This window comes from Podarcis vaucheri (genome assembly GCF_965113315.1).
Source record: "Podarcis vaucheri genome assembly, chromosome: 2".
NCBI lineage: Eukaryota > Metazoa > Chordata > Lepidosauria > Squamata > Lacertidae > Podarcis > Podarcis vaucheri.
In genome coordinates, this window is record NC_138760.1 from 62,484,193 (window position 1) to 62,503,251 (window position 19,059).

General features: G+C 43.3%; 1 protein-coding gene across 13 annotated transcripts in view; it reads left to right on the forward strand.

Annotated features, from left to right (window-relative positions):
- Positions 1-8,113: 8,113 nt before the first annotated feature.
- TCF7 (transcription factor 7) overlaps positions 8,114-19,059 on the forward strand; it is a 118,764-nt gene continuing 107,818 nt past the window's right edge. For 2 of the 13 annotated variants that reach the window (XR_014216564.1, XM_082211626.1), the window contains exons 1-3: positions 8,389-9,872; positions 10,076-10,142; positions 11,018-11,124. Coding sequence is in view for 12 of the 13 variants with exons in the window: in XM_082211626.1 (XP_082067752.1) it covers positions 9,591-9,872; positions 10,076-10,142; positions 11,018-11,124 (456 nt within the window). In the remaining variant the exon portion in view is untranslated. Of the gene's footprint in view, positions 8,321-8,386; positions 9,873-10,075; positions 10,143-11,017; positions 11,125-18,080; positions 18,159-19,059 lie in introns of those variants that run through there. The other 11 variants (XM_082211624.1, XM_082211618.1, XM_082211623.1 and 8 more) reach the window with 10 other exon arrangements.

Consider the following 19,059-nt stretch of genomic DNA (forward strand, 5'->3'; position numbering starts at 1 on the left):
GTTAGATGCATCTGTTCTGAGCAGATCAAATAAACAAACCGTCCTTAGCATTTTGCTTTTCAGACTCCTCTTCTGGAAATGTTGAATCACACTTTCCCCAGGTTAGAAGTCTATGCCCTGCTAAATGCATAGATTTGCAGAGGACAGAGTTTTACATTACTCTTTTCTCGCAGGCAGTTTTTTCCCCCTTTCCACTGTGAGAGCCTCATCCACAAGAAACACTTACGTTCCCTTCCCTCTCTCGGGGATTTTGTGAGCCTAGGATTGTAATGTAGTAGCTGAATAACTGAAGGATGAACTTAAAAGTCCAGAGTTCGTATCTTGCCCCTGCTATGAACCCGTAGGCAAGTCACTCCTCGCAGCTTCCATGCATATTTTCACTACTTAGATAAAAATGCTGACCTACCTTGCAATAATGTTGTGAAGAAGAATGGCACTAGACCAGGAGGTGGAGATACAAAGTAGGTGTTCACAGAACAATGCCTATTAGACACAGGGAATGTGGCCTTTCATGCAGCCTCTGGGACTCTCCCCAAGGAACACCCCTACCCACCCAGGCAATACCCTTGCCTCCTTGAGCCTCACCCATAACAGAGACCACCCTGCCCCCGTCCAATTGCCTTTGTCTAGCTGGAATATGTTCTTCACTGTGATAATCTCTCTTGCTTCCTGGATAGCGCAGTGTTTCTCAACCAGTGGGGCCCACAAACAAGGGGCATACAGAGATTTGTGAGGGTGTTTCCTTAAACAAAATGCACAATAGAAGTAGATAGTAATGATAATCAAAAGTTGTGATATTCCAATCCTGTTGAAACTTCAAAAAATAAATAAATAGGGGAGCTGAGTTTGAAAGGGGGAGTGGGGTTTTAATGTAGGCTAAAAGAGGGCAATGTGTATATAGAAACCTCTGGCTGGGACCTGTTGTCTTGACCAATTCTTCCCTTTTCTAGCCTTGTCCGACACTATCATGCAGCTCTCAGATTGTCCACAAGGAAACGTGGTCCTTTTCTGAAAGAGACTTTCCACCCCTGCACTAGACCAGTTGGCCCTCCTGGCAGGGCTGCCCACGCCCCAGTCTATGTGCTTCTTCCACCATCCATTGCGCTTTTCCAGCCAGGCCCTTCTCTTCACAGACCCAGTACTGCTGTTTCTCTCCCATTTTTAGTTCTCTTCCCCATTTGACTCCCTTCCTCTGCTCCTCCTGGAGACTAAAACGTCCACCAGGACTTAGGTTGCAACCAGAGGCAATAGTGGAAAACAGCATGCAGGAATAGCATGCAGGACAAACACATGTCTTCCTCAGCAAATGCTTAAAGTTGTTTATTAGTTTGCCGAAAAGAGCATATTTAAAAGTTTGTACTTCAAAGGCACTCTACTGGGAATGGGAGAAAGAGCCCTGGTGCCCAATCCACCAGGGAGCAGCTTGTTTGATCTCTCCTGACTCCCCTTGGTCGACACCAAAAGAGTGTGCATGTTGGTGACAGAGACATAACTTGGTCTCTTGGGGGGGCAAACCATTTCTACAGGGAAGGTCCACCCCAAGAGAACTCAGGCATGGGTATGCTAACCAGAAAGGGACAGGAGTTCAGGCAATCCCCCACAAACAAGAAGCTTTCCACCCGCATTGCTGGAGTCCTGCTATTTGCGTATGCTGTTACATTTCTTTCAGTTGTGGGACACAACTTAGCCACCTGGAATTATACTTTGCTCCTTGTGTTCACCCCGTTTTTCTGGTGCCACAAGGTAAGAGTCTAGGTTATAACTGAGGGAACAAACACCATGTACATTCTCAGAAAATGGAATGATTTTTTACCTGCCAAAGGATGTTTGCCAGACATAGGGCCAAGGTAGCCCTACAAGTAGGAGCTATTTGGTACAGACCAAAACGCAGCCAGGGCAGACTAGTACAAGGATAATGCAAGCCATCTCTATAGGGAAAGCCCATCAGAGGTATTTCAAATAAGCAGGAGTCCCAGCAGCAATGTCCCCATTTGGAACCTTCCTGGCCGTTGTTTTCATCTTCTTCTTCTCCATACCTCCTGCTGATGCTGCAACAGCTTCTCTTGGCTGCACTGCTGTTCTCATCTTTTGCTTTACAAGTATGGAATCCTGCAAACTCTGCTTAAAATCAGGTACAAGTTCTGCCATCACCAGGAGGTTGGTGCCAAAGACTGAACATTCTATATCACCTCCCTCCCCCTCTGCACTTTTTTTGTGGGGGGCAGAGTTAAAGAATGTTACAAAGACAAAATCCTTGTCTTTACATACAGTTGGCTCAAGATGCCACATAACTATGTTTTTCAGTTCTCAGTGCCTAAAGAGACTCAATCTTTGCTACAATTCCTTGCCTGGTCCTCATGTCTGTTGGCTCTCTGGTTTGAATCAATATAGTTGCAGGAAACAGGTGTTAAAATTATGTTTCTTAATAGTTCATACATGTCACTCTCTTTAATGTTATATTAATTAATCTGGTTCAATTCAGAATTGTTAACATAATTTAGAATACAGTGGTTCCTCGGGTTACATACACTTCAGGTTACAGACTCCACTAACCTAGAAATATTACCTCGGGTTAAGAACTTTGCTTCAGGATGAGAACAGAAATCGTGCAGTGGTGGCACAGTGGCAGCAGGAGGCCCCATTAGCTAAAGTGGTACCTCAGGTTAAGAACAGTTTCAGGTTAAGAACGGACCTCCGGAACGAATTAAGTACTTAACCTGAGGTACCACTGTAATGCTCAATCCGCTAAAATGCCTTGAACTAGCACATGATCAAGAGCACTTTGCATGGATTCTGGCCACACCTTTAAGGCACATTTGAAGCACTTTCTTTCCCTCAAAGGACTCTGGGCACCACAGTTTGTTTAGGGTAGCTGGGAATTGCAATGCTGTGGGGGGTAAACTACTGCGCCCTTCATTTTTCGTGGCAAAGAATGTGTTTTGAGCATGCTTTAAGGTATAATGTGTGTACACTGTACAAAGCCTTAGTTAAATTATTCCGGCAGGAAAAAAAGCTTGCTCGGCTAGGGAGAGAATCCTGCTCGATCAGAGTGAAGGTCCATTTCGTCCAGCATTCTTCATCCCACAGTAGCCAACCACATACTTTTGGGAAGCCACAAACCTTTCTGTATAAAATAAACTCAAAAGTGGCTTACAGTAAACAAAAATGGCAGGGAGTGGGATTCAGTGGCCCTCATCTGGACACCCGTTCCCACCAGCCCTTGCCAGCATGGCCAATGGTCAGGCATGATGGGAGCTTTAGTCCAACAACCACTAGATAGCCATTGGTTCTCTGCTCCTGGTTCATGGGTCTATACAGCAACATCAGTTCCTAATTGAAAATATGTTTGGCAGGCTATGCTCCCAGGCTGTATGCACTTGGAAATTAGCACACACACAAAAGCATTTCTACACCCATACCAAGCCCCATGTAGAAGGGAAGGGCCGTAGGTCAGTGGCAAAGGGTTCAAGGTTCAATCCATGACAGGTCCTGATCAAAGGATTAGGGAGCAAGCGATGTGAAAATCTTTCTTTCTTGAGCTCCTGAAGAGCTGCTACCAGCCAGAGCAGACACTACTGAAGCAGATGGACAAAGCATCTCAGCACCCCATTTTCCCTGATTCACATAATGGGTTGAATGGAACTGAAAACAATACCCCACCTTCCAGCTATGTCTAGGACTTCCCAATGTGAGGCTGCCTGCACTGACATGAAAGTGGGCGTTGCATCAATTTCACACTGTAGTGCTGTGGATCAGCATCAATATTTCTTTGCCACCTGCCTTTTTTATCTTAAACTCACCACCCTGATACCTTCACTGATGCACACATGCTTGTTCTCTTATAAATGCCATCTAAATGGTTCCAGATTTCCCACGCCTAACGGGGTAAATAATGGTGCAGACCAGAAAATTACAGAGACTCCCAGTATCAGCAAAACTGCTTAGTTAAAGAAGAAAAGAACTTGCCTTACTTATTTTGTGTCTCCGAGCACCATTTACAGTCAAAATGTTACGAGACAAGTAGTCGGTCACTCTCAAGCATATCCAGCAACAGCTGTCCTCTTTTTAATGTTTGAGGAAGAAGAAGGAGATAAGCCATGCCAAAGGAACAAAGACATCAGAAATTGTTTTGTTTTGTTTAAATTCATAGTTGGCAGCATAGTCTCCAAATTATTAAAGTGGAAAAGCTAGATTTATTTAAATCACCTATGCAAGTCAGACAATGTAATGAAGATATTTAGTGCCAAACTGGTTCTTTGGGACTTTTTCCATACAAATAATACAAATCAGCCTCTGACGTTCCATGCAGATATGATCTGACAAATGCTCCAAGCTCCTTGTTTTACTTTGATGTTGCTCCAATAAGATATCCAAGAGTTGGTTTTTCTTTTTTCTTTTTTCCCCAAGTGTAACCATTTTTATTTTGGACTATGCACGTTAGACATTAATTAACATTATATGTTTCGTGTCTAAAGGATTGATTCTGGTAAAGTGATTTAAATCCCATGCTTATGTTATTCCAAATTTGGATATTAAGGCTGTAATCCTGGGATGGAGACCCTTTGGCTCTCCAGATGTTGCTGAACTCCAGCTTGCATCAGCCCCAACCAGCAACATCTGAAGGGTCCCAGGTTCCCCACCTTTGCTGTAATCTTATTGCAGTTTACCTGGGAGTAAGCCCCATTGAACTCAGTGGGACTTACTGCTGAATAGACATGCATAAGACTGTGCAGTAAGACCATTTTGATCATGGGGTAATCCACAAATCCATTGCTCTAAAGCAGCTCCACGGGTGTCAACAAGGCATTCATGTTACATTGCTTTCCTGCATTACATTTGTTTGTTTGTTTTTATGGGGGGAAACCTGCATGGGAGTGGTTTACAGGATCACTCCCATGCAATTAATTCATTAACAAGAGAAGCAGCTCTCAAGGATGCTGCTGCATTTGTTCAAACTAGCACACTTTGTTGAGAATCCAGACAAATAAAATGGACAACCTTTATTGTTCCAGTTTCTTAATTCCCAACCTTGCCACATGCCCACCCTTCATAACATAGCAATCTAGCTGCACTGTACATAATAGAGGTCAAGTCGTTGAGCAGAAGTTTACTCAAGAGTAAAACTCAGTGTGTTTCACCTAAGCTTGGAATCTTGGGATTTACTTCCAAAAAACCAAGTTTAGGATTGCACTGTGAACTGCAGAATCACCCTAAGCATTCGGACACTTGTGCAGGGGGTGAGGCTCCAGTGCTGTGTGTTTCCAGCATTGATCCTGTCTCTTCCATGTCTTACACTATGTGCACATTACAGTTTAGCTCACATTGTGTGCTGTTGGTTTTTTTACTGCTTCCTAATTGAACCTGCACATTCTTCACTCCTACTCTCTCCTCCCCTTCCCTAAGCTGCTTCTTTGGCTGCCAGAAACTGGGTTTTTTGTTTTTGTTTTGTGGGGCACATATGACTGTCCAGCTTTAACTTTCTCAAAACTTTCAAGACACCTTCTGTGATTATGATGCATCCTCAGCCTTCTCTTTGAAGCCAAGTGATTTGGGAATTAAAGCTTTCTTAGATGCTTGTTTTTATTTTCATTTTTTTGCTTGCCAAATATGTGCCTTGAGTCGGTATAAACATTTTGTAATTCAAGAGCCACTTTGCAGAGGCATGCGGGGGGAGGGGGCAGATTAATGATAGGTGCTCAGTTTTAGGACTACTTTTAAAACTTATAACTTCCATGTTTTTGCTTGAAGTCCCTCAAAATGCCTGTGCTGATATTATTATTATTAGTAGTAGTAGTAGTAGTAGTAGTACCACCGTAGTATCATTATTACTGAAATGGATTATTCAAGTTCCTTTTCCCTTTGTCTCCCCTTGAATATAAACTGGCTTTATCTATGTTACTTAGGGTCTTCAGTCTATTAGATCTGTGTCCACTAGTAATGTGCTGGATAAAATATTTGCTCTGTTGGAAGATTATGTGATATTTGTATTCTAAGCCTCACCACAGTGGGTTTCTTTAAATAGAAGCTATACTTTACTCCTAAATTGCTTAAGGCAAAGGAAGCAGAGATGATGTTTATGAATGTTTAAATGCAAATGGAACTGAGAGTGAATGCTATGCTAGCTAACATCAAAGGCTCACCAAAGACTCTGCATTAATGAGCCTCTTTGTTTCCTGGATCACAGATTACAACAGGTTTCCAACTCATTGCCAAGGTTTTATCTCCATTTGGGAGGGCTGTAAATCTCAGACGACTCCCCCCCCCCCCGCACACACACAAACCAAGAGAATCGTCTGAAAACGAGGAGGGAGAGAAGTAGCTTTTTTTTTTAATTCTCCCATCTCGCTTCCTTTTGACTGCAAACCGAACTACAGTATGTGAAACAGCGAATACTTTTCCAAACGGGATGCGGATTAGTCCTGCTTAACGTGCAAAAAAATGTTTCTTTAGCGTGCTTCTTCTGGACGAGACACACGTCGGAGACAACCTCGCCAGAAGTCCAAGCAAAAGGGCCACGATTTTTTCTGCCCCACAGAGATCAAGCTCAGCTGCCTCCAAAAACCTGAACTCGCCTTCGCTTACCCCCTTTTAAATGTTTCCTTCGGATAAGTCATTAATCCGACAGAAAGTCTACCTCTTCTTCATCTCCTCCACACCACCCCGCCCCAAAAAGAAGCCCTCACAAGAATTTCGATATAATGGTTTTATTTTATTTCGGAACTTTTATTTCTGAAATTCCTTTTCCACAGCTGAGCACGACCTTTCCACAGAGCGGAGGTGCTGGAGGTAATTGAGGTGTTGAAACTGACAATTACGTGCTATGTTGCGTGTTAGGAAGACCCATTTGCGTGGAGCCATTCAAACCGGAGACGGAAGATCTGCAAGGCTCAGCGCGGCCCTACCCAGCCTCTGAGTGAGAGAGAGAGATTTGCATTCGCTGCTGCTTGAAAGCCTTCCTGCCTACAGGAATGTCTGATACAGAAATGATCTAGAAGAAACTATTTCTCTTCAAAACTACCAAAACATTTGGTGCTCCCACCCCCCACTTCTCCTAAAACTCCCCAAACTGGAGCGTCTGGTATTTTGGAAACTCTGGCAAAGAACATAGGTTTAACTTCACGTTTCCCCACCCTCCAGGCAAATGGGGAAACCCATAATATGTTGAAATTCAGCGTTAACGTCTGCATTTTGGAAGGGAATCGCGCGAGCGTAACAGTGCAATCCTACGCACGCCTACTCACAAGTAAATCCCAGTAAGTTCAATTACTATTTCTCAGGGGGGGGAGAAAAGTGGCCCAAAGTGGCTTAAAAAAACAACAAACCAAAACCGAGTGTAACAGGAAAAACCAACGCAACTATAATATTGTAAGCTGTATATAGACTGTATAAAATACAGTCCCGCCCCACTGAAAGGCCACAAATCCCTAAAGCCAATCAGACTAAGGGGCCAAAGGCCACGGAAGAAAGAAGCTGCTTGGCTCGCGCTTAAAAATAAAGATGGCGCCAGGCCACCCCTTGTCGTCCAATCTGGTGATCTTTTGGAAACCTGCTCCTCAGAGAGGGTTTTGGGGAACTGAAATATTGTCGAGATTATTCCTGATGCCAGTGGAATTTCTGGAGTAGTGAAGAAGTTCCACAAGGCATCAAGGAAATTGGCCTTCATTAAAAATTAAAATAAATCAGTGCAAAATGGGTCGAGATTCGGCAAATCCTGAGGAAATCAGCAAAAGAAAAGTTGGTTGGGGGGGAGAGGGGGGCAAGGGAGCCGTGACTGGGACACGTCCAGAGCATGGAACTAAGTCCCACTTGGTTCCAATCTACAAGAAAAAATGTGCATTTTAAAAAAGAAGTAGAAGAAAAAGAAAAAATGTGCATAGGATTGCAGGCTTGGGGGGGGGGGGATCGGAAGCCTCCTTAATCAAATCCCTCTGTTGAGATTGCATGTTTTGTGTTTAATCTTAAAAACCCTTGTTTAATTAAAAAAAAGTTCTGATTCTTCATTAGGGAAATAAAATGCAACATAGTAAAGACAAATGAGGCTGCAGTGCTGCTCGCACCTGTATGAAATCTTGTGCCTTCAGAAGGAATTTGACTTCCAAGTACTGTGCTTGTGCTTTAGGATGTGTTGGCAAGACAGGTGTGGTTTCCTGAGAGGATCGGTGCACTTTTTGTGAATATTAGTCTAAAGGACCTGATTTCAATCCAAAGGACCCGCAAACCGGGACATCTTGTGTCTAACTACTTGGAAGTAAAGCTGGAGAGGGGGCAATGGAGGTTACGCCCAAGTCACAGCGCAATCCTAACCATGTCTACTCAGAAAGTAGATCCTATTGAATTCACGTGGGGTTAGGATCACAGCCTTGCAGCGCAATGCTCATTTTTTCAGAAGTACGGTAAATCCTACTCAGTTCAATGCGGCTTGTTCCCTTGGCAGTGTGTTTAGGATTGCAGCCTTAATAAACATGGAAGTTTGAAATGTTGAAGCATTGAGTTCGATGGGAATCCGAAGCGACCGGAAGGGGGAAATCCGATTTATACTATATATGGTTCTTAATGATGGTGATGATGATAAGCATTGCCATTAGCTGGCACGGGGCAATTTCTATCATTATTGTCATATTAAAAGGGTCGGTATCGGCAGCTAGCAAGAAATTGTGCAGCCCCGCCCCCTTTCATTTGATTGATGACTTGCCCTATCACAGGGGTTTCATTTCGACTGATTTCATCAGTTCCAACCTGCATCTTTATTCAGAAGTTAACTCCCACTGAGGTCAATGGGACCTGTTCCACAGAAAATTTGGAGAAAGCGCACACGTGTGTTTGTGTATGTATAGATATGGCGATGAGCGCTTCATTAGAAAACAAAAAATGCCTCTTTTGCTGCCTTTCTGCTGCTGCTGTAGCATTTGGGAAGCGGCACCTTCTTCCTGCCCCCCACCCCACCCTAGAAGTGAGGCTGGCTTTGCATGCCCGTAATGGGCATCTCTCCCGGAGCGGGCTTGCAAGAGGAGACGGGCGCTGTCTCTTTAAGGCCAGAGCGCGTCGCGAGGAACAGAGCCTCACCAACCCCTCCCCGCCGCTGTCAATCACCCGGCGGCTGCTTTGATGTCGAAAGCCTTTGGCTGGGGCTCTCTGGGGCTCTCTCCCTGGCTCGCGCACTTACGAGCGCTCACTCTCTCGGGCGCTCCGTGCCTTTCCCAGCAGAAGCCTCTGGCGCTGCCGTCGCCGGTTTCTCGCCCAGGCAGGGCTGGCTGCTGCTACTTAGTCAAACTTTCCTGGGGCTGGGAGGGAGGGACGAAGCAGACACGGGGAGAAGAGGAGGAGGTGCGGGCTGGTCGCTGCTTTAATCCCTCCGATTGTCTCGGTCTCCCCTCGAGTTGCCGGCAGATTCCCTTAAAAGTAAGGAGAGAGGGCTGCTCTCCTCGAGGGGCGCAGAGAGCAGTAGCTGTATTTCAAAGCGTCCCCTCCTCCTCTCCACGCCCGGCCTTTAATATATATCTGTAAATCCCCCAGTCGCCTTCACCGACCAAGAAGTTCGCTTGTTGGTGGCGTGGCTCGGGCTGGGGGGGTGGGAAAGAAGGAGAGACAAAATGCCCCAGCTCAACAGCGGCGGAGGCGATGACTTGGGAGCCAATGACGAGATGCTCGCCTTTAAGGACGAAGGCGAGCAAGAGGAGAAGATCCAGGCCAACGTCTTCACCGAGGGGGATCTGGCTGACCTCAAGTCATCGCTGGTGAATGAGTCCGAAAGCACCGGCGGCGGCGGCGGGGAAGGAGGCGGCGGCGGCGGCACCGGTAGCAGCAGCACCACCAGCAGCCAGACTTCTAACGCCGCGGCCACAGTGGCGACAACAGCAGTAGCCCATTCCGAGGTGAGAGAGGGAGCCGCTCGCCACTCCGCATCACAAAGGGCTTTCTGCCCCTCCGCCACCTTTTCATTCCCCCTGGTTATTACAACGAGCTATAAGCAGGGGGAATAAGCTATATATATATATAATATATATATATGTAACTTTTTTAAAAAAATTGTTTCCATCCAACTCTGATCACCCTTCTCTTTTTCCTTTCCACACAGGCCATCAGGCGCTTGCAGGATCCTCAGAGGGTCTATCAGGAGAAACTCCCGGATCACATGGAGGATGGTCAGTTTCGGAATCCATTCATTCTGCCTTTTCTTTCTCTCTCTCTCCCCTTTTCACATGCTGAACTCAGGAGAGGATGGGGAGCGTGGGAGGAGGTGGGGGGTTGGCGGCAGGAGAAAAAACATCTTTCTGTTAAATCAAAGCAGTAAAAAAAAAAACCGAGGGAGGGACTTTGATTTGGTAGTTGAAGCCCTTAGCTGCTAAGCTACCAAACAGCACAAGCTATTGAAACTTAATAAGTAACAATCTCCTCCCCTCCCCCACCCTGCCACCCCCAACTTGCTCATAACTGAAATATGATTAATATATGTAATACCAGGGATGGAGGAACCCAAGGCAGACTGGGGAGGGAGGCAAGCAGAGGTCCGTCTGAGCACTCCTGATCCGTGTCTCTCAAACTGATCACCTCTGGGTCTGGAGTACCTGGATTGTCTGAGGACCTCCTGGAGGAGGGGCAGACCTGGTACAAATACCTGGAACAGAGCTTGGTAACAGATTGAGGGATACACATCTCTTTCCCCACTCATCAAAACTCTGGGAAACCTGCTGCTGCTTTATTGTCAGATCAGGCAAGGTGGAGGGCGGTGATAACTTTGACATCAAGCTTGTTATTCAGATTATTTGTGGCTTTTTGTTTTGTTTCTGTCGCTACCAAAGAAGTCAGGATTTTGGGTTGATGTGTGCTAGCAAAGGGGAAATGAGCTTCAGGTGGAGGAGCGATTCTGCAAAGATGCACATAATCAAAGGATAGTTGTTGTTTTAAAACATGCAGTTACATAGAGATGCAGTGGTGCTTCTTGTCATAAAGCAAGTATGAATGGAGTGAATGGAGTGGGAATTGGTTGTAAGACAAAGTTAAACTTTTATTTTAACAGGCTTAAAACATCAGGACCCAGGGATGTATAAAGGATCGTCTTACTCTGGATACCCTTTCCTAATGCTCTCAGATGCTTACCTGCCAAATGGATCTATGTCACCTTTGGTGAGTTCTCTTCATTTTGTAAAGTTTTCTAATACTTTGCATTGTTATGCTTACATTAGAATACAGTAGTGACAACAGTCTTAGTCCCTATATCTTATGCTTTTTTTAGTATAGAAAATGATAAAAAAGAACACACAAGAATGGCCTAATTAAAAGTGATAACCTGGTTCTTGAATATATATGGTTTTTAACAACATATGGAAATTCCAGATTTTTCTTTCCATTAAGTTTTAATCCAAGTAAACTCTAGAACTGAGTCTTTCTCAAATCAATGTGACTTCTTTGTAAATATATTTAGGACTGGAGTTTTCATTCATGAATGCATGCATGGGTATAGAGACTGGAGTAATGTACATTCAGAGGTATTACAGTGAATCTACTTGATTCAATGGGAGCTGCTGCCTTGTGTCTGGGAGTACTGCCTTAGTTGTCACTTTTATTTCCCCCTATTCTCTTTGCACAAGTAAATTAGTTCTGAGATTATTGTAAGGAGGCAAACATTTTGTTGGAAGGAAATTTTCATACTGAAGGATCTAGTGACAGACAGACTTTCTGTGTTTGCATACAGATGCATGGTGTAGGAACCCTTCGTTTAAGTGCACTGTACTCCGCATACCTTGTAACAAATCAGTTTGTTTGCTTTTTAACAAATAAACAATTACTCTTAAAGCTACATTTTTCTCATACTAGCAAAGCTGAGACTACAGTACCTAACCATCAGTAGACTGGAACCAGATGGATACTGGTACAAATGAGAGCAAGACCTGCCTAAATATATACATATATATTGGAACTCTGCTATGGATAGTGGCTAAAATATGACAATAGAGTCCCTACATTTTTGTCTCTCTCTTTTTCTTTAGTATTTACTGAAAATTCACTGAAAATTATTTTGTTAAATTTAGGACTTGCAATAATTTATATTCAGAAAAAGTCAGACTAAATAAACCAGTGGTATATGAAGTGGTGATGCTTTTGGTGTGCTGGGAAACAATCCTAGCAGTATGTCAGTATTTGGCTCTTATGTGCATCCTTTCAAATAATTTAAAATATTGCAAGTATTAGGCTGTGAACTTATGCCTACTCATTTGGAAGTAGGTACTATAAATGGCAGAGGGACTCTGTTCAACAGAGATGTGTTTGGGATTGGCATGTTTTGAGCATCTTGACTGCAGGAAGGCGGTTGCAGTTAATATTATTTTTAGTTTCACTTTTTTTTCTTTTGTAAAGGTAAAGATCAGTTGAATAAATATTTGTCTGTTTTCCTGCCTTGTTTTCGTCATGTTGCTTCAAGTACTTTATAAGCCTCTTGTGTGACAATACGATCTCCTTTTACACACGCCAACTTTCAGTTGAGCTTACTTAAAAACATTATGTTTAAGACTGGGATTGACAGTACTATGACCTGCAGTATGCACCTATGTATGTATGATTGGCAGTATATCCCATTGGGTTTGGTGGGACTTCCTACTGACGTACGGCCACAAGTTTCTACAAGTTTGCTGGGGGGGGGGGCTGTAGCCCTCGGCTTTCAGTAGGGCTGAGAGAGAGTCCTGCCTGGAATCTTGGAGAGCTGCTTCCAATCTGTCTGAGCTGGACCATTGGTCTGATCCCATATAAAGCAGCTTCTGGTGTTCCTACTTGAGAGTAAGTTTCATTTCTGAAAATGGGACTTCTAAGCAGATCTGTCTCAAGATTGCACTATAAATGTAGTTTGCACTATAAACTTTTTTTTACTTTAGAAATAAAACTGGATTGCATTTGGAGGATGAGAGCAGGCTTTGGATTGTGTTGCTGTCTTGCTCCCTACCCCCTCTTTCTATTGCTTACAGCCCCCAGAGGCCAAGTGTCTAGCTGTATAGTCATGGGACTCTACATACTCATCTCTTACAATAGCCAAGTCGGGAAACAATTGCTTTCCATTAGGTCGGTAAACTTGTTTGGGTTTTGTTGAGCGTACAATCAGCACTGTCTGATATTGAACTTACAATGGGCAGGCCAGTTTCTTAGACAGCTGATGCCTGAGATAGCTGTGTGTGTTTGTGGGTTTCTATTCAGCAGTAGTTTAGATGAAACAATGCTTTCAGTGTATGAAGGAAGAATTCTAGTAGAATTCTAGGTAGTTGTGAGGAAACGGTCCCAAGTCTTGGTGGTAGAAAATGTACCTGAAGTGACTTTCCCACAGAAAGAGAAAAATGATTGGGTGAAACCCATGGTACATCTCAGGCCGAATGCAATATCTTGCTAGATTCAGACATTTTTCTTGACAAATGGGGGGTGTCTCCAGGAAGCGTACAAGCAGGGCAAGAAGGGAATAGTCTCTCCCCATCGGTTGTTCCCATCAATAACTGGTGTGCTGCCTGTTCCAGATGAAGTCTTCATTTTGTTTTCATGACTGGCAGCTGTCACCAGACAATCACTTCCTGAATTTGCCTGATTTCCTATCTTGGCCGGTAGCCATTCTTGTGGAAGCAAGGTCCTGGTTATGTTATAAAATAAGAGAGCAATTTATCCTTCTCCACTCCATGCATAACCTCTATAATACGTCTCTGGCAATCTTCCCCATCTCCCAAAGAAAACACCTTAAACATACTGCTGTACCTGCCTACTTGGGAGTGAGCCCCATTCAACTCAATGGGACTTCCTTCTCCATCCTGGAGAAACTTGCTCCAGTTTCTTAATCATTTTGGTTACCTTTTTCTGTACCTTTTCAAGCTCTATGGTACTTGTTTTGCAGATAGCACTGTAAACAAAACAAAAAGGACAAACTTTTTCCCTCTTGTAAAAAGGGTTTCAAACAGTTGCTTTTCAACAAGGATCAAAGTAAGTTTTGCCATGAAAGAATGTAAATGCTGCTATTTAGCAATAAGAATCTTATTCCAGACAAAGAAAGAAAATTACTAGTGTGAGTTCTAAGAACAAAGGGGAATGCCTGTCAATGAAAATCACAGCATTCTCTCTCCTTAGCCTGCTACAAATGTAACTAGACAGTTTAACTTAATCCCACAGGAGATGTGAGCGGTTCTCTCCCTTTCCACAATAAATAATGGGAGTTGAAAACAAAATGGTATCCGAAATAGAATTGGCAAATGTGCATCTGCGTGAAATGAAAACAAGCTCGGGCGGCTCAGTTCATAAAGATGCTGGGCCTCATCTTGGAAACAGAAACTGGATCCTGCTGCTGTGCGGAGATGCAGACATACACGTGCAAGCCTGCCTAAGATGTGTTCAGGGCATTCCAAGCTAAGAATGCGGCTTCTCACCTGTTACAGTGGGTAGCAGCGTTTGGACTGGGACCAAAAGCTGCTTCACTATCCCCTTGCTAATGCACATCTACAAATGACAGCACCAATCACTAGCTAGTTATAGGAGCTCTGCTCATGCAGTCATTGGTGCTGGATGGTGCAGGTTTTCATGCTCCAGAACCTTTTGCTGTTACTGTGGAGCTAGTCTACATTTAGACCGGCTTCTGTGTATTAGGGTAACTGCATGCAAGCAAAGGTGCTGGCTTGGGCATACCTGAAATGCTAGAATTTCCTGAAGGGTAGTGTCTGGTTTTAAAGAGAACGTTTTTAATATTTTCTAATAACTGGGAGGGAAATATAGTACCAGTTCCTAAACGCAGAAAAGGGGGAAGGATCCAGCTTTGCAATGTTTTGTTAAGTTTTACGAGTCAAAATTAAATGGAAAACTTGCTATCACAGGTGACCCTTAAAGAGAGGAACATTTTGCTTAAAAGTGCAAAGGATATAATGGTAACAGTTGCTAATTTTAGTGGATATCAGGACATTGGTAGTTTAGAAATGAAAACTACAGAAGAAATAAGCCTCAATGAAGCAGTAAAACTTTTTATAGCTTGTTAAAGTGCTACCAGTTCATTTTTATTTTGATTGATCCTTGGTATGTGTCTCTTTAACTACAAGGAGAGTGTTTCAGGGTCATATATTTAATATTTGGTCCATTACTGAGTGGTTCACAGGCCCCTCTCACACCAGGCCAAAAATTCACACAGTGAAAATGCTGGCAAAATATAGCACTAACAACAACAAATTATGATCTAAAGGAACTAGCATGCAGTTGTTTTAGTTCACTGGTAATGTTAATATAGGAAAAAAATAAGGCTGCAATCCTAACAAGGGACAGCGGGATTGACAGCTAATGGACTGGACTGTTCATGGGAGTTTATTTTGCTAGCATAGAAAACTGGAACAGTAATATGAGCAAGAGAACCGCTTGCTTTAGAAATATAGGAGCATTGTCCTCATTACACCTAGTGTAAAGAAAGAAAAGGAAAACAAGGAAAGGGGAAACTTACATTAAAAAACAAGCTACAAAAAGAGATAATGAAGGTCTCATTACCTGTACATTTTACTGAGCAGGATTCAATGTTGGTCTGATTGATGGGACAGAAGTACAGGCATGAGCACACAAATAGATGAAAATACAGAGGTTTCTTAGAGCACCCTTGTATGTTATGTGGAAATATCACTTGCACTTTCTGCTTCACCACTTCCACATAATATGTGACATTGGCCTTAAAACATTGCTAACTACTGAAACCTTCAACAGCAGGACCGGATAGAGCAGAGTCTAGTTCTTCTTTGTGGGATCTGTGCCATACTGCTTTTCAAAATTTCTGGCACAGCAGAAGCCCAATACTTACTGGTTTAAACAGTATATTGTTTCTTTTGGAATATTACTTGTTTCCTTTTTAAAAAGAATTTTTAAAGTGTTTTTTAAAAAAACACATTTAAGCACAAGATATGCATTTAGCCCTATGCAAGAGGATGATTTTAACAGTTGCAGATATCTGTTAGCGGCTTTGATAAAGTGCTTTGATCATACTACTCCTAGTCAGAAGAAGTAGACTGATGTTAGGCTTATTGACTTGAGCATCTCTGTTTCTTATTGCTCATTTGGGAATTGGGCATATTTTAACACCTCTTTGGACATGCAAACTAAGAGAAACAATGACTCGCTTGTTTCTTATTTAGGTAAGCCACAGAAATAAGAGGTAAGGTAAAGGTAAAGGGACCCCTGACCGTTAGGTCCAATGGCGGACAACTCTGGGGATGAGGTACTGCTCATCTCGCTTTAGTGGCTGAGGGAGCCGGCATACAGCTTTTGGGTCATGTGGCTAGCATGACTAAGCCGCTTCTGGCGAACCAGAAAGGCCGTTTACCTTCCCGCCGGAGCAGTACCTATTTATCTACTTGCACTTGACGTGCTTTCGAACTGCTAGGTTGGACGAGCAGGGATGGTAGGCTAACCCAAATGCCTTTTGTAGCACAAAAGAAATGCCCTAGAGATTAAGAAGCAACAGAAAATTTATGTGTTGATCTGTCCTCCTTGCAAACCTCCAAGTGGGAAATGGATTGCCAACTCGTAGAATGTCTATAACTGTAGCCATAAAAACTGAAATCAATTTGCTGTTCTATCCGTTGGAATATTAGTTATTAATGCCCAAAAGATTAGAAGTAAAATTGCAAGGTAACATGTAGCTGTACATGGGTTTTTATCATGGACTTTAGTGTTATTTTGTATTTATATTGGATTGGATTGGGTTTTCTTCAAAAGTCAGAAGCAAACTCTTGCATACCAGTTACATTCAGCTGCTACCAAATTCATTAACTGTTTCCATGAGTCTGAAGATCTTGCAGATTTTATCCTACCTTATAAGTGCTTCAAGGCTCATCTAGTCCAACCCCCTGGTTAATAAACATTCTGATGTGGCAACCGTAACTTAGGTTTAAGGTGCCATTTGGGGCCTAGCTTACTAACACTGCTCTTTGTTCCTCGGCAGCTGTGATGTTCTTTGTTGCTTGTGACATTACCTCCTTTCGCATCTGTATCACCAGTATTCACTTCTCTTGATCTTATTTCATATAGCTTGTTTTCAGCCTTTCCAAATATGTTTAGATGTGATGGTGAGGCGCTTAACCAGTGCTGAACAGGTTTGGTTCAGGGCTTAAATGAGCCTGAAGACTCTGTGGCTATAGAGAGATAAGCTTTAAGTCAGAGCATTGTCCCATCACCACTAGAAAGCTTCTACCTGAGAGACGGTTGCAGTGCCTCTGGTTTTAGTTTGTTTCAGTATACATATGTGTAAGTGCTGAAGATCAGGGCTGGTCTTCAAGGCATTTTGTGGCCTGAGTCAAAGGACAAGATGGTGTGACCCCCCACCACCATTACATACAGAGCCAATTGGACTCCCAATTGCACATTACTCTCAACGTTAAGGATGGGTCAGTGTGCTGCTCTGCACCTGAGGGCAGCAGGCTCGCTTTGGGGGGACACAGGACAGACTGTATGGCACAGACAACTCTATCCTCCAACAGAGGCAAACTACAGTGGGACTTAAAAATGGTGGGTGGGGCTGCTCCTGCTACTGTCTCCCTACCCCCAGGATTTGCCAACTGTGGCAGTTACCTCACTCTGCCTAATGTTAGTGCCAGTCTTGCCGGAGATTCCCAAGGTGAAGGAAAGGGACAACTGAGCTGGCAATTAAGATGGGTGGAGTTCATGAGAAAGGCAACACTGAATCTGGTTTCTGGCCGGGATTCTGCGAACAGAAACACTTGGGGAAACCCGTAAATAAAGTGGTCAGTTGATCTACATGAATCAATACCAGCCCTGTAGCACAGGTGGCTTACGGAGCAGGATGCAGGAACAGAGGAAGAGCACATGGGCGGATGAGAAGTAGTAGCTGGGGCTGACAGATTATTCCAATGGGGTAAGCTATATATTGATGCCTGCAGATTGATTGGGCACCACTCACTTTTCTAACAGGGGTACTTCTATTTAATTAAAATTCTAAATAGATTCTCACTTTCCCTTCTTTTCCCGAAATGAGATTACTGTGCATTACCCATGTTTAGTGAAGGGTGTATTATTTCTTGTCAGGGTTTCCTGTAAACATATGTAGGAGGTTGGGATTAATTCTGTAATCCTTCTTTTCTGCTCCCCTTCATATGCCTCCCTCTGGAGCGCTGTTCGAAACTGTCAAGGGTCCTGTTCTGCTAAACCACCAAAGAGTAAGTACTTCAGTTATAATAATGTTTCTCGGGAAGATCAAGGGCATGCAAATCTAGTTTGGCAGCACAGTCCTAAATAGGTTTACTCAGGAGGAAGTCGCACTGAGTTTTACAGGTATTACTCCCTGGTAAGGGTATTTGGGATTGTAACCTGAATGCTTTTATCTCAGCATACATTATAACAGGATCACTTACATAGAAGATTTGTTTCAGTCTTAGCAGGACTATCTGTCAGCAGCAAACGGTGTCTGTGTGTTAGCTGGTATCCGGACATCTGAAGACATTTCCCCTCAATAGTCACACTGCAATGTATAATTTCATCACTAGGAAACTTTTGTTCTTAGCCCGGAGGGGACAAGGGAGCTCACCCACACTGGTGTTTAATGTGGATTTGAAGCTGCTTGTGTCCCTTTTTTACTTTCTATGTTTCTGCGCTGTCCACATGGTATAACCCTCCCTCAACTGGCAGCCACAATTCCTCCCCGCACCACAGAATATTTGCAGATAATCTGAGGGAAGACAGTCAAATATACCCACTGTTTTATTTATTAGATTTATATATCACCCTTCATCAAAAGATATCAAGATGGTTTACAATATAAAAGCACAAACAGTATTTACCATATTAAATAATTTTACACCTTTATGATATTTACACGTGCCTTTCCCCTGAAGAATGGATATTTAAACAATACTTCTTTTTGATTTCTAGGATTTTAAACTTGTAATATTTTCAGATTGCTTTTCTGATGGATTTGGGGGCGGGGTAGAAAGAAGGTGGCAGTATTTTACTTTGCTATGTTGCTTCTAACCATGTTTGCACTTGAGGTAGGCACAAGGTACATTTGTTCTCTTTGCCACCTCAACCCCCATAATCTCTTTCCCTCTAATAACAAACTTG